The sequence below is a fragment of the Halyomorpha halys genome, unplaced genomic scaffold (assembly GCF_000696795.3).
Source record: "Halyomorpha halys isolate HHAL.00 unplaced genomic scaffold, Hhal_1.1 Scaffold52.1, whole genome shotgun sequence".
NCBI classification, from domain to species: Eukaryota; Metazoa; Arthropoda; class Insecta; order Hemiptera; family Pentatomidae; genus Halyomorpha; species Halyomorpha halys.
Window position 1 is genome coordinate 645,532 of NW_027104988.1, and position 15,895 is coordinate 661,426.

General features: G+C 28.6%; 2 protein-coding genes across 4 annotated transcripts in view; both read left to right on the forward strand.

Annotated features, from left to right (window-relative positions):
* Positions 1-152: 152 nt before the first annotated feature.
* Positions 153-12,111, forward strand: LOC106691687 (putative peptidyl-prolyl cis-trans isomerase dodo). Of its 2 annotated transcripts, XM_014437541.2 has the most exons (5): positions 1,530-1,549; positions 2,129-2,241; positions 4,154-4,363; positions 8,466-8,695; positions 9,370-12,111. In XM_014437541.2, exons 1-4 carry the CDS (start codon positions 1,545-1,547, stop codon positions 8,684-8,686), a joined length of 549 nt encoding a protein of 182 aa, XP_014293027.1. In that variant the 5' UTR covers positions 1,530-1,544; the 3' UTR covers positions 8,687-8,695; positions 9,370-12,111. The 2 variants fall into 2 exon arrangements, with proteins under 2 accessions (XP_014293033.1, XP_014293027.1); XM_014437547.2 differs by lacking the exons at positions 1,530-1,549; positions 2,129-2,241 and adding an exon at positions 153-241.
* qua (villin like protein quail) overlaps positions 10,135-15,895 on the forward strand; it is a 130,322-nt gene continuing 124,561 nt past the window's right edge. For both annotated transcript variants that reach the window (XM_014437515.3, XM_014437525.3), the window contains exons 1-2: positions 10,135-10,213; positions 12,393-12,454. In XM_014437515.3, coding sequence (XP_014293001.1) covers positions 12,443-12,454 — 12 coding nt within the window. In that variant the 5' untranslated portion in view covers positions 10,135-10,213; positions 12,393-12,442. The remainder of the gene's footprint in view (positions 10,214-12,392; positions 12,455-15,895) is intronic.

Sequence of the window (15,895 nt, forward strand, 5' to 3'; positions counted from 1 at the left end):
ACGCCATCAATTCACAAATTTAAACAATAATAAAGGAGTAAATATTATAAGTGAATAGTGTTCCTTTATTAAAAAATATTTTAAATATTCAAATTACAATAACCAATAAAATATGAACATAAAACTTGAGATTAAGATTTCCGAGGTCCAAACAACTACACACGTATTCGTTGCTAAGATCTCAAAATGGCTGATGAAGAATTGCCTTCTGGGTGGGAAAAACGGTTAAGCCGTTCTACGGGTGTGTGATCTATGTATTTTCGTTTATGAAAACAATATTTTAGTTGAATTACAATAATCAATTTATCAGTAACAAAATTTTTCATTCCAGTTGTTTTTCCCTTGTGAGGCATCCTTGAGTTACTCCATGTGCAATCAATATTTCATTGTGTTTATTAGGAAACCGGTTAGATTTGACATTTATTTATTTTTTATGGGTATCTGTAGAGTTGCTGGCATTCCTGTTTAGTATCATAGATTTCGTTAATCTCAATATTATTTCGAAAAACCAATAAATTAATATACTATTGTTTGTTTATGGCCACTAGTCCTTTCGCCTGTCTATAGGTTCTTTATTTTTTATTAACAATGGGTTTGTTATTCTTTTTTCAGATTAATAAATATTGTTTTCACTGAGGTTTTCCTCATGAATAAACGTACTCTAGTAGAGATAAAAGGTCTTCCTTTGAAGGGAATTAGATTTCAACCTAAATTTTTTCAGTAATTTTCAATTTTACAGGGTAGAAATTGTAATTGTAGAATTGCTTTAAATTAACATAAGCTCAATTTTATTCTTTCAAAGTCAGTCTGTATTGTAGGCCTTAATATTTATAGGGCATCCCTACTTTGATGTTAAATAGACTGCAAAAGTAGCAAAAAAGCGTGGATGATTTCAGTCATGACAAAGTTTTTTAATGAAAGTTCAAATTTTTTTTTTAAAGAAAAGTTCATGGTTTGAGAAAATTGTTTTTGGTTAGAGGCTTTTATATAACTTCTCTCCCTATGTTCTTGTTCTTGTATAATAGAATTATGGCTATTTATTTTTTCTTATTTCCCTTCTGCCTTATACCTAGATCATGGAAGACCGTTAATCTACCTCAGGCAGCAATCTCATTTGTACAAATGTTTTTCCCCCTACCTTTCCTATCTATTCTTCATACACAATCATAGGCCTTCCACATGGTCTTATGCCTGAAGATCTTGCTACCAGCATCTTACTTTCCGTGGTGCAATTCCTATAAACCATAAGCATAATCAAAAGCCAATATTTATTCTCTAATAAGTTTTAATATCAACATTTTTGTCATCCCTCTTTGAAATGTCATTGATTCCATTTGTACATCAATTATGATAATATATTAGATATATTCTTTAACCCCTCTTGAAATTTTATTAAAAAATATAAAAGTATATTTTCCAATGAGTATTATATTATCTGTTCTCCAATTCCATTATAGTAATTTACCTATACATGGAGAGATAATTGAAATATCTTTAAGTTATTGTGAATATTGGTTCAGTTGTGATCTGGGTTTTAATTAGGTATGTGGTAAGTGTAAAAAATATTGAAACACCTAAAAAAATGTTTCTTTTCCAATTATTATGGCTGTAATATAGGAGTAAATCAAATGTGTGAATTATAAGGTCATTGAATAAATTTGAATTTTCATAAAAAAATAATCCAATATTATCAATAACATAGATAAAATATTAAAAATTACTAGGTATATTTTTAGGTAAAAAATAAACGGATTAATATTCTGTAGGCCCACCTTTTTATTCACTAAAGCAAGCTTGGGTCACTTATTCTATAGAGGCAACAAAATCTATATATATATAGTGAACCAGTTGTGTTTTATGTTAAAATTAATAAGTTTAGAATTTCTTCTTCGGAAAGATGGGAATTTATTTTCATATGAATATATCTTTGGTTCACTTTTTTTTTTTTTTAAATAACAAGTGTTTAGTGGGCTTGAGGTGTTATTTCTAACCATTTGTAAATGTTTTGCAGCCACATTTTGGATTTTCATACATATTGTTTTGTATTATTATTGTTTGTGAAGAAAATTTCTGTTTAGTCGCAAGTTTTTTAACACAAGGTATTTATTGTTTTAACTTATTCTTTCAGGAATTTTGTATATTTAATGTGGTGCATGATTCCCTCAATGAATTTGAGTTTCTTTACTCCATTGGCTTTCATGAAGCCACTACATTGTTGCAGATCCCCTCCGATATTTAACAGTAGGTACCAAGTTAAGTTAATTGTTTTATCCATTCACTTTTCTCCACACATTTTGATGGTTTCCTTGGTGGATAAGTTATATTTTACACTTGTTTGTAAAATATATCTAACTCCTATAAGTCTAAAGGGCAATTAATATTGCTATATGCGTAGGTTGGCTGTTGTTTTTCTGTTGATGTAATTAACAAAGAATTTTTAACTTACAGATGGCCCATGTAAGCCATTTTTTCTGAAAATGTTTCTCACCATGTTGCTACTGTCACTCCTACCCGTGGTTAGTGAATATTTGTTGCCAAGTTTCGGCTCACTTAACCACTTATTTATCTACAAATAGCCTTTTCGTCATTACGGTTCATAAAACTTCGGATGCTCAGTTCGATGTATTGCAGTACAGGATTTAGTCACTTTGTATTAATTTGTGATGTTAAAGACCGTGTAAAGTAAACACTATAATTACAAGGGGCATACCGACAGTCTGCCTAATGGCGGAACAACCCACATTTTACAAATTATACAACTGTTGATTTAATTTTATTACTCATCAGTTAAACTCAATTGCTTGTTGTCACATTGTTATCATTTCATCTTATTTGTAAAATAAAATATTACACTGTTATCTCTAAAAGGTTTTTTATATAAAAGAGAGATTTAAACACCAATCATCATGCAATATATTCCTCCAATTAAATACTGCTGTCTATATGAATGTATAAATTACTGTAATTATAAATCCAATGAGTGCTGACAGAACAGATAACTGAAGTTGTAAGTTAATTAATTTGCTGGTTCCGAACTAAGATGATGTACAAAGAACTATTATTTAAAACTAAATATGCCCTGAATAATAATCAACTTTATTTTGGATACATTATATTGAAAGTAATCTAAATCAAATTTTTTCTTTTGTACAAAAACAGGTTTTCTCTTACAGAAGCATTAATATGTTAGTAATTTTCTCTCGAATTGTGTTAAAAGCAAAGTGAAAATATGAATTGGCTTATAAAAAATTGAAGGAACAAAATAAACTAATGTGTAGAATGCTATTCTGCTATCCTTTGTTGATTAGAGCTTTCTCAAATCTTGGTGCGGCATGCTGAATTTCCTCTTGGCTGAGATTTAGTTAGCCTAATCGAAATAAGAACTGTGGTTAAAAGAAACTTAGCAGTCCTTTTTAGGGTATCAAACAGGTAGTTGACCATACTATCTTAGAAATCAGGCACTTCAACCAGTGCCTAGGCCTTTGGATTATCTAGGAGATGGTTGATTTATTTGGCAAAGAAATATTTAATTAAGTCCTTTCTGTTCTTTCTTCGCATAGAAAACTCCCCTGGTTACTCCTTATATATCTGATGTCATTTTCAACAATTATTCTACTATGGAACGAAAAATTCACTCTTCATAGTTAGGGTATATTTGGGGCCCCAGAACAGTAACCTCTATTCCCCTGAAAAAACATCATAAATCTTTATGACCAGATGGATTCATTGTAACAATATAATAAATGAATTAATTCTTAGCTTCGAGATGCCTCAATCCAATTGAAGGGTTTTGCATTTCTTCTCTCTTATCTATTATAAAAATTACTGGGAGGATACTCTGGGATGGCCTCGTCCCAGTGGGTCAAGCTTCCCTTGCTTTCTGTGGTTCTCTCATCTTTCATTCGACAAATGCAACCAAGCTATTCTAACTGTGACTGTTGGTTGTCAAATAAGGCCTTTAGCTTTGCTACCTCCAGTTCTTCTCCTACTCATTCATCCCTGGTGGTTTTTGTTTAAATATAAGAATTTTTATATATTAATGTTAAATAATTCTGTGTGAGAAATTGAATATAATTTTCTCACATTTTACTGACCTAATTTATTATTTCTTTGCAACTTATTTGGCTATTCTAATTGTAATTTATTTATTTAGGTCAGCATTACTACTTAAATGTATACACCAAAGAAAGCCAATGGGAAAGGCCTGACAAACCAGCTGAACCTCCAGCTGCTGCCACTGGCGGCCCTGAACAAGTCCAATGTAGCCATTTATTGGTCAAGCACTCAGGGTCTCGTAGGCCGAGCTCATGGAGAGAAGAAAATATTACCAGGTCCAAAGAGGAAGCTATGGAACTTGTCATGTGTAAGTATTGTAAAAAATCTTTTTTTTTTTTTTTTTTTTTTTTTGTAGGAAGATAGTCCGATTGGGGGTTAATAAAGATACAAAATAGTAAAAAAAATATTTAATGTTAACCAACCTTTTGCCCCACTTTGCAGGCTGATCCTGATTGAAAAAGGTTAAAGACTGACTTACTTCTTAGTCTTCAACCTTTTTCAATTAGGATCAGCCCTGCAAAGTGGAGCGAAACGTTGGTTAATATTAAATAATTTTGTGCCTTTATTGATCGCCAACCATACTATCTTCCTATGATCTACTTAATATGGTCAACTATCTTCTTCCAATAAAAATCTTTTTTTTTAATTATTACTAGTTAATAGCAGCAGATTTCCTCGAGAATATTTCTTTCCTGCAATTATGTTTTAATCTACAGACATTCATAGTAAGGGTAAATATAATGCATATTATAGTTTTTGTTACAGATTTGAATTTCTTTAGAAATATTTAATTTTTTATCAGTATATTTTTACTTGCATTAGAATGGAGAATAGCATTTTAATACTTTTGAAAGACTCAAAATCAAATATTTTGTTTTTTTCAATTTTCCACATTGTACACAAATTGTCAAAACCATAACAAATTATGGTTTTTGGAAATTTGTACCTCTAGGACTTGTCAGACCAAAAGTGATGCAGGAATTTTGAAATGACTGGTAGTTATATCAAGTTCCAAGGATCATTCTCTATTGGCAAGTAACTTTGGTGTTAAATCTAAAAAAAAAAATGGCGCAGTCATATCTGAGATAAGGCCCTAGGCAGTACTTTACTATTTATTTTTTTATGCTTTGGTATAATGTTTTCAAAGCACTTTATATTTTCCCTCAATCTTCTAAAATGGCCAGAATAAGGGTGAATGAAACCCCTAATCAGGCACTGTTTTGAAATTAAATGCCAAATTATAAGAATGTTTATATTTTGTCATTATCTTTGAAGATAATTTTCAACATTATGGTTCAGTCATTGTCTTTGATGAATTTTAAAGGGAGTTATAGAATACAAAAAAAAAAAAAAAATATTGATTTTTCTTATTTAGAAATTTTTTTTTTTTTAAACCTGTATCTTGGGAACTGTTGAATGTAAAGAGCTCCATTAAGGCTCTTTTTATAGAATTAATTATATTTTGAAGGATGTTCTATTAAGTTAGTTAGATTGTAGGTATGCGGATTGCTGAATGAAAATTTTGTCCTTTTGGAGATATGCACCTTAAATAATTCAATATTTACTTTTTGAGCCCATTTATTGTATAGCCTAGGTAAAAAATAGTGGTAGCAGCAAGGCAACGAGCCAGTCTACAAGTTGTCAGATTGAGTCCTGGTCCCACCCGGGCTTTTTTCAAGTATAAAATAACACAAAACTCACTCACAACCTCCCCCGGCGTTTGTGAAGCCCGTTAGCCAATGGGTGGCACTCACAAAAAATAGGCGTGGAAGTGGCGAACCCACCCTATGAAAAAACCACATCAAGAAACGCACGATGGATTAGGAAATATCCTAATACATCGCTCAAGGACTTAGACCAACATGGTCTGTAGCCCATATAATAATAATATATTAGTATGATCGCTCAGAATTGTAATGCCACTAAAAGTAAGTGTTTTTATTTTAATAGCATTATCAACAAGAGATATATATTGGGTTGTAAAATAAGTTTGTAGCATTTTTCAATATTTCAATTTAATCCTCTCTGTGTTTATGTAATAATTTTTACTTGGTCAATAATGTTTACATATTCTAAAAAAGGATTAGTTAAGGTGCTTTTATGCATCAGTTTTATCCGAGATTCCTTATCTTTAAGTGGTATTTTGCTTGCTCTTAATGGAAGAGAAAAAAATTCATTTTCTTCATTTAATGATTGTTAATTTCTGAAAAGAAAAATCTGCTGCACAGACAGTTAGCAAAATGTTCAGTGTGTATGGCGATGATGCCTTAGAAAGTGGTTTACTTCATTCATAAGTGGTTTGCTCGGTTCAGAACTGGAAATTTTGACTTGAAAGACCCAGAGCACTCAGGTCGTCCTTCAACTGTTGATGATGGCCAAATTCAAGCATTGGTCAAAAAGACAACCCTCACTCTACGAAATAGGATATTGCAGAAACGCTTAACATATCTCATGCAAGTGTCTCTTAATCGCAAAGGTATAGTTTTCCATCATGATAATGCTAGTCCTCACTTGTCTTTGCCGACCCGGCAGAAATTATTGGAGTTTGGCTGGGATTTGATCCCCCCCTATTCACCGGACCTTGTCCCAAAAGATTTTCACTTATTTCGGGCCCTTGAAAACTGTCTTAATGGGACACATTTTAATTCGCTCGAGGAGTGCAAAACGCAGATAGAGGAGTTCATTGCGCAAAAATGTGAGAAGTTCTGGGAGGATGGAATTAAAAAATTACCTGAAAGATGGCAACATGTAATAGATCAAAATGGGTCATACATATAATTGATAAAAATATTTACAAGAATCTGATGTTTTTATTGAAATCACCAGTAAAAAATGCTACGAACTTATTTTACAACCCAATAGTTTTCAAGTTATTCGGAAAAACACTATTTTAGGTTTTAGAAATTGTTCAACCACTTAAAGTACATGTTTTTTCAAACCCAGTCTTATTGTACATCTACATTTGAAGGGGAACTATTGTTAAAAATTTCTGTTTCACAGGCATTCTTTTTTTTTTTCAGATACAGTAATTTGTACATGCTTTCTTTTTCTTATATACATAGATTAAGCAGTCAATGCAGTGAAAATATTGTACAGGATTCAAGAAAGCATAAAGGGATCTAAGAACTTATAATTTGATGTTTTAAAAATGATAACCTATTTAAATCACTCTTATTAAATAGGAACTAAAGTTGTGTACTTACAATGGAGAGATATATACCCCAGGATGGGAACTATTGTATGTGATAATTAATCACCTCCAACATTTATTTAAATCAAATTTGGTCGTATATTACTCATGAATTTAAGTATTTTATTTTTTGCATAAAATATAAATATTTGTTTTATGTAAGAAAATTTTAGCTCAAGTTCCCTATTTTGGAATAAATGCGTATTTAAACCATTTACCATGGTTTCAATTTTCTGATTGAAAAATTTCAGTTTTCTGAGTCATATCAATAGAAATTAGGTTTATTTAATATTAATATAATGTAAATTTATCATTTTTAATCATCCAAACAACAAAAGTATATGAAATTTAGTAATCATGCTACATGATGAGCGATATGTTATAACATATCTTATTTATGTATCTCCATGAATTGTAATTTTATGAAAGTTATTCCATTTTAAATATTTTTGTTTAGTATTTCATATTATGGCTTAAATAATATTTGTTATTACTAATAACTCCTAACTTCAATGATTCAATTAACTCAACACTTAATTTTAATATTTCCTACATTTCGGCCCTTAGCCATTTTCAAGGAGACCACTTCAATCATTAAGTTATCACAATTCATTTAAAATGTCTTTCTTTTGCATGCTCTTGTCATATGATAAACCACACAATCTCGATACAGAAACTATCCTTTTAAAAATTTGTTTCCTTTTCTTTCATTTTTAAAGTTTTGTATTGAGATTGTGTGGTTTATTATATGACAAGGGCAATTAGCCTGCAAAAGAAAGACATTTTAATTTAATTATGACTATTCAATAATTGAGGCAGTCTCCTTGAAAATGGCCCAAGGGCCGAAACAGAATTTTTAAAATGAAATGAGGAGAAGATGGTTGGGGGTGCGGTCAATGAAACACAAATAAGTTAATCATACTTATTTGTGTTTCATTGACCGCACCCCCAACCATCTTCTCCTCATTTATCATCCACGGTCAACTATCTCTCATAATTAATTTTAAAATGAAATGTTGGGAGTTTATTGGATTATTGAAGTTAGTGTTATTATTAATATAAAGCACTCTCAAACAATCAATTAATGAGAATACATTAGTAATCTAATATTGTTTATTTTTTAAAAAAAACTCTTTTTCAAAATGTTTTGCTGGTAATTATTTCTTTTTCTGTTTTAATTAATCAATTATAAAAATAAAACAATGATTTTTATTCGCAGCTTATAGAGAGCAGATTGCTTCAGGAAAAGCTTCATTTGCAGAACTCGCCCAGAAGTATTCTGATTGTAGCTCAGCTAAACGTGGTGGAGATTTAGGTCCCTTTGGTCATGGTGCTATGCAGAAGCCTTTCGAACAAGCCGCTTTTTCATTAAAAGTTGGAGAACTGTCTGAACCTGTTGTTACTGATTCTGGTGTTCATATCATCCTTCGAACAGCTTAAACTAACATGGTAATATATAATATATTAAATGATGAATAGGTATTTGTATTGGTTTACTCCTTGCATAGGCATTTAAACATTAGTAATTTTATTTTGTAGGAGCTGTATCATAACATCTTTCTCTGTCCTTATGGCTTAGATTATTTTACATAATCGGAAACAATGCATATACATTTTTCAATTGATATAATACACAGTCTTCATCATAATTTGTTTTTTAATCATAGAAAACAAATGTCAGCAATTTTTATGTTTCGGACTACTGTTTCATGTCAGTTCTGCATCAATTTTAATACCATGAGTCCTAAAAAAACTTCCATATTTCTAAACTCTAAAAGTTTCATAAGTTTTTTTATTATTTTTAATCAGATGTTTGGGGTATTTTATTATTTGTACAGTCATGGATAATTCAGAAAATGCAGAGGGAAAAATACTTTTGAATTGAAGATATGGACAGTCAAAGTAATATCTGTGGTCAAATTACAGCTTAAGTAAATCTAAACTGATCTTAATTCCATTAAATAAGCATAAATTCACTTTTTTAGATATTTAAAACAAATGACTGGAGTAACTTAAATTTTTCCTAATTTTAAAGCATTAACTCCTTAGAAAATTTTATTTTAACATTATTTTTCATTCCTTGATTAATTAATTAATTTATTTATTGCTTTTCTTCCATACAGGTGACCTATAGATTTTAATGGAAATGTTACTACCAAGACCTCATGGTTAGTCTACTTTTTTGTTATTACACCATTACTATATAAACTTAATGCTAGTGATTCCAATAAAGATGGTAGAATATGAATTTCATATCAAATTTGAAATAAAAGAAAAAATATTTTTTTGTGCAAAAAAAAGTAAATTAACACTGTGTTAAGAGTATTATTGGCTCTTCAAATTTTTGGACAAAATAAATTTAATTTCTATTTTTATTCTCTTTTTTGTAAATTAAAGACTTTATTTTAAATTTTAATTTTATTTAAAATTTTAAGACTTTCATGTCAACTAAATAAAATTAAGGAATACGGAATGGTATGTGTCATAATTAAATGTTTTTCAATAGCAGCCTGGTCACACTTAAAATTCAAAAAATTATAAAATTGTTATTTCCAATATATATATACTTAGCAATATTGTCTTTAGGGTTGGTGTTTGTATATTGTTGTATTATTTAATTGTATGGGTATCTTTTTTGTATTAGTGTTTATTTTAATTTTTTAATTCCAAATAACTGTTATAATAAAATTAAAAGTATGTTATTTGAGTTCAAAATGGGTATTTTCATCATGCAGTAATTTTTTTTTTCATATCTATGTATGAGTGTTTATTGATATATTTTTTGGATTGATTGATATTTTCTATGTTTCTGGATTAGTATATTTTTGTTTATTTTATTGATTGTTTAACCTGATATATCATTGATGCTTACTTTGTAATCCTCTGTATTAATATTAAGTTATTGATTTCCTTTGGAATTAACTGCTATTTTGTGCTGTTTATATATCACATTAACTATTAATGCGAGTAAGTGAATAATTTAAATTTAAATTAATTTTGAACTTCCTTTTTAGAATGATATGATTATTCTTAAATGCTGGATTAATTTATTATGCTCATTAATCACATTTATTATCATTTGATTGGTTTAAGTTATAGCGTTTATATCATATATTATAAAAGACACTGGGTATTAACAAGTGAGCATGCATTGAGAAAAATAATTTTATTCTTTGATATTTTAGCACTACCCCTTTAGCCGAAGTGATTATTTTTTTCTTATCAGATTGACTCTATAAATGTCCAGAAACAATTTAAATTAAAGCTGGTATTTTTTTTTTTAAATTAACTTTCTTGCCTTATGTGTAGATTTATCATTAATTTATTTTTTTAAAAAAACACCGGGTTCCAGATTCTATTGCTTTGAACAAGACATTCTTATTTACTGTGTCAATATGCCTAGTATAAGTATTATTATAATTTTTTTCTTTTGAAGTGTTTACTTCAACTGATAATATAAATTTATTAAATGTCCAGATTTGTGCTATTTTAATTAAATCTTGTTCCTGGTGCCTAAACTTTAAACTATCGTTTTTAATTATTTATTTAGATGTTATTGTTTTAATATATACTCCTTTATAAAAATAAAAACGAGTATTAAAAATTTGACTAATTTTTTGAGAGTGAATTTGATATATTTCAGTGACTGTACTCTTAATAATAATTCACTCCAAAATTTCAATAATCAAAAACTAACAGTCTTAGACTTAAACTCGATATCACTTAATGCTCATGCTATTAAAAGAAGAACAGTTTTGCCTAGCTGCAATTGCAGACAAAAATATAATGCTTTAAAGCAGTGTAGTAAATTTGTCAAATTAGTTTTTTATTAATTTAGTCAAGCTTGTGATAAGGGTTATATTTTTACTATATTTTTTCTGCAATATTTGCACTATGTTTCAATATTTGTTGTACTCTCTTCAACTTAAACTGGATTACATTCACAATTACAGAATAAAAATTAGTATGTCATAAATGTGATTGAGAAATTGAAGACTTTTTAGGTTATAAACCTATGAGGCTCAGCTATAATCCTTTGCTGTTTTTACATTTCTTTAATACTAATAGTTAATTTTTTTGTAACATAAATTAATGATTTATAGTAATATGGTTTTTTAATATATGTTTAAAGCAATAAATGGTCTGATAACTAAGTCATCATTTGTTAGAATTTATTGTTACATGTATATTATTCGTCAAGAAGATAAGATTTTTAAAATAAGTTTATTTTCTAATATTCTGTTAAGCAAAGTTTTGGATATATAGGTTTAATGTAGACATTCCTCTTGAACACGTAAACTCTTGGATTTATGCCTTGTTTTATGATTTCATTATTAATAATAATATATTGTTTTTCAATTTACTTTGTTTATTTTAAATGAATAAGATATAGTAAGCCACTTTATATTTTCTAAAACTAATAGAATAGAATTTATTTTCAAAATTTAATATTGGACTTATAAATTTGCTCATATTTGATAAGCTATATCTTGAATATTTCACCAAATGCTATTATAAATGTACCCTCCAAGTAGTTTTAAGGTGTTAATTGTGTAAGTTACTTAAAATAAAAGCTATTATCAATCACTTTGTATGCTTAAATATAAACTACTTTGGCAGTAGTCGATTTTAAATCTGGGATTGTTGAATTGTGAATAAGATGTACACCGTACACCATTTAGGATTTTAGTTTATTCAAATCATTTATGTATAATCTAGTAAATGATTATTGGTTATTTATTTAACAATAATAAAATGGTTTTATATGTCATGTATAAAGTTAAACCATATTATTTTATTTTATTTTTCTAATTTCTCTTCACAATTAGCTGTAAATATGTAAACAAATAAAAAATTAAAAAATATTCTTTTTTAGTTTATAAATTAATTATGTATATTATTGAAATTTCCAGTATTCATGTGGTTTAGTTATAATTCCTGAATGACCATTTTTCCTTTCTATAATCTATTCTGTCTACTGGTTTATTATTGAATAAAAAATTAATGATGTTACCTATAAATCACATTAAATCCCTATGTCTGAAAAATCTGTGTTTAATTAACATAATGTATGCAATGCTAAAAATATTGACTGGCATTTCATTCTATATAAAATTATCTTGATGATGTCCTGCTACTGTTTCAGTGACAAAGCAGAGAAGATAAAGCCAGAAATAGATTGCTCAATTCATCAAGATGGTTTATTTGGTAGGTAACATGGTATTCATTTCATTCTAAACTTTTGTAACCTCTTTGCTAATGTTGACCTCTTAAAAACATGTGCTTTAAAACCTGATTACTATGAATTTCAACTATTTTGAATCTGAATGTGGAAAGATATAACTTGAGAACTCAAGATTTTCATGATCTAAAATAACTGATACAGGTGCATTTGATATTACTTAAAGCAGTATTGATCTTTTTTTTTTTTTCTATTGAAGTAAAGTTTTCAATTCTTAATAACTAATATTTTTAATTTCTTTTGATTTAGCCTATTAGTTAATTACAAACAATGTAATGTGTTCATATTTCATTATAAATATTCAGTGATAAATCCAGTAATATTTAATAATTTGTTGCTGAAGTCTTTGTATATTGATTCATTGCTGATATTAATTCTTAAATCATTAGTTGACTCTGATATATAAAAACTTTGTTATATCATACGTTCAATATCATTGCTATTAACTAAGTCTTTATTTAATTATGTAAGGCACCAATTGGTTTTTCCTTTCAAACTGGTTTTTTTTATAAATTTTAGCATAAAAATTGTCATTCGAGGTATTTCTGGGAAAAAAACAAAGGGCAAAGCCAAGGAAATTTAGTCCCATGCAATACTGTAGCAATCTGTTGAAAAAATCAGGATATGATCAGTTTTTCTCCTCGAAAACGAAGGACTAATATCATCTACAAAAATCAGTTTCTAGCTGGGGGATGGTTTAAAGCAACTGACAATGATTATTTTAAAGAATATTTTTAATGTTAAGGTTTTATTTTGAAATTTAAATAAAACTTATTTTATGTGCCTAGATTTTAGTTCAATATTTATAATTAATGGAAGATTATTGATTGACCGTGTGTATTGATGAATGAAATATGGTCCGGGTGCGGTCAAAAAAACTCAAATAGTAAATGGGCATACTATTTTTATTGAGCCAACGTTTCGTCCCACGTTGCAGGGCTAAAAAAGATACAAACACTTGACATAGTTACAAAAAAGAAAAAACATAAGTGGAAAATAACAGGGGTATACAATGAAAAGTAAAATTTAATAAGAAAAATAAGGTTGTAAACAGTAAATGAAAAGGGTAGTAGTAACAGATAGATAAGAGATAGAATAAGAGAAGAAATATTAAAGAAGGTACAAATTAAGAGATGAAAAAAGAAAAGAATAAAATCAAATGATGAGACAGAATTCATAACTTTTGACGGAAGTCAAAGTCAGAGTGAGCTGTATTGGGAGGAGTGAGGATGGCAGTTTAGCACGCCACAATAACGAAAATAATTTCAAAGTAAACATTGTAAAAAAAAATTTTATGTAAATGGACTCCGAGATGAGAGGTTCAGTGAATAGGTAGCCATCAGAATTTCTGATAATAAGTAGGTCAAGAAAAGGGAGGGAATGGTCAATTTCACCTTCAACAGTAAACCGAAGATGAGGGTGGTAGGAGTAAAAGTCTGATAGGATCTCGGGGATTCTGTCAGGATTGAGGACAAGGAAGAGATCGTCCTCGTACTTTTAAATGAAAATTATGTCTTGTGAGAACAGAGGTATTATAGAGTCGAGAAGGTCATTAAGAACAATTTTAGCCCTGCAATGTGGTGCGAAACGTTGGCTCAATAAAAATAGTATACCCATTTACTATTTGAGTTTTTTTGACCACACCTGGACCATGTTCCATTCATTTATAATTAATGTATGAACAGAATCTTTCATTATTTCTATTCTCTTAGAAGTTTCCTCATCTTCAGGATTTTGTAATTAATAACAATTTATATTGATATCTATTTGTTAATATTTATGTTAAAATAATTACGAAAATCCTAAAGATCAGGAAACAAGATCTCAAAATGTCAATTCTCTTCACACATTAATTGTAAATTGAAAAATTTAAACTTACAAAAGAAATCAAATAATGATAAAGTACAATATTGAAATATATATTTGTCTTCTGATGAAATTGATTTGGTGATACAAGGGTACTAATAGTTTTCTCAACACCTATAACTAAGGATTCTCATAGGAGGAAAAGAAATTTATATGGTGATTCAATGATTGTCCCAATAGTCTTCAGTTAATTACGGCCTCTGGTTGGTTATTTTAAATTCTGTTAACATTGAAATATATATATTTGTCTTCTGATGAAATTGATTTGGTGATACAAGGATATTAATAGTTTTCTCAACACTTATAACTAGGAATTCCCATAGGAGGAAAAGAAATTTATATGGCGATTCAATGATATATATTTCAATCAACAATTCTTGAAAATTATCATAATTATTATCGAAGTCGAACTTATTGAGAAAAAAATCTTTATACTGTGTTAAGTGTATTGTTAAGTGTATAAGTTGAATTTTTGATGTCAATTAAATATGCACTGGTTTGAGAACTTCATCTGAGAATAGAGAATAGCCCGGTAGTGATATAAGCAAAGATTGTTTGTAGGCTTATATATGTACTTTTACTGGTGTCAGTCCAATATTTTACTTGTAGGTAAAAGAAAATGAGTGACACTAAAAATATTATCCAAAATCAGTCTGTTATTAAAATTTCCACAATAATTAGATAAATAAATAATGAACAAAATAAAATCTTTTATGTATTGTTTATAAAATAATTTATTTTTCATAATTCACAAATAATTATTTTAAGTAATTTATTGTCTATTCAAAACATAATTTTATAAAATCCTCCAACAACACCTTCTAATGTGCCTACAGTAGCAGCAAGATTTTAAACATATTCCTAACAGAGAATGGGATGACTTTATTTTTATTTTTCAGCTTTATTACAAATTTCAGGATGATTTACTCATCAAAGGTACTATGAAAACCAAACTTCTGAAATGAAATCTAAAAATATGTACTAACTGATGATCCATCTACTATTGACTGAACAATGTGATAAAAGACTTAGCAATTTATATCTTTAAGCCATTAACCTATGATGAGTACTTGAAGATTGAAGAAATTGTTCAGAAGTTGAAGGTTCTTAGAACTGTTGAAGGATGAACACAGCTTCCATTTTTCTTTTTTTTTTTTAGAAAAGTTTTTGATACGTTTCTGTATGGTCCACTCTTTTTAAAGTGATGGAAAAGAATTTAAGAACAATGACTCAGAAAGTAAATGAAGTAGAATACACAATTTTCATAATACAGAATGTTCTTTAATAACTATTCCATAAAAAAGTTTGCTTATGAACATTACCTCTTATCTGCTTGAATTATTAATAAAAGAGATAAATCATTTAAACTGAAAATTAATGTTAATAAGAAAGTTTATATAGGCAGCCCTTCTAACTTGCTATTTATTTTTGAGCTAAAGGTCTATTAATAAGAATGCTTTGCTATGGTGATGCATTTACTCTCCTTGTTATGGAAAAATATGCATTTTTATAGTCCCAACCATCTTTTTAAATATTCTTTT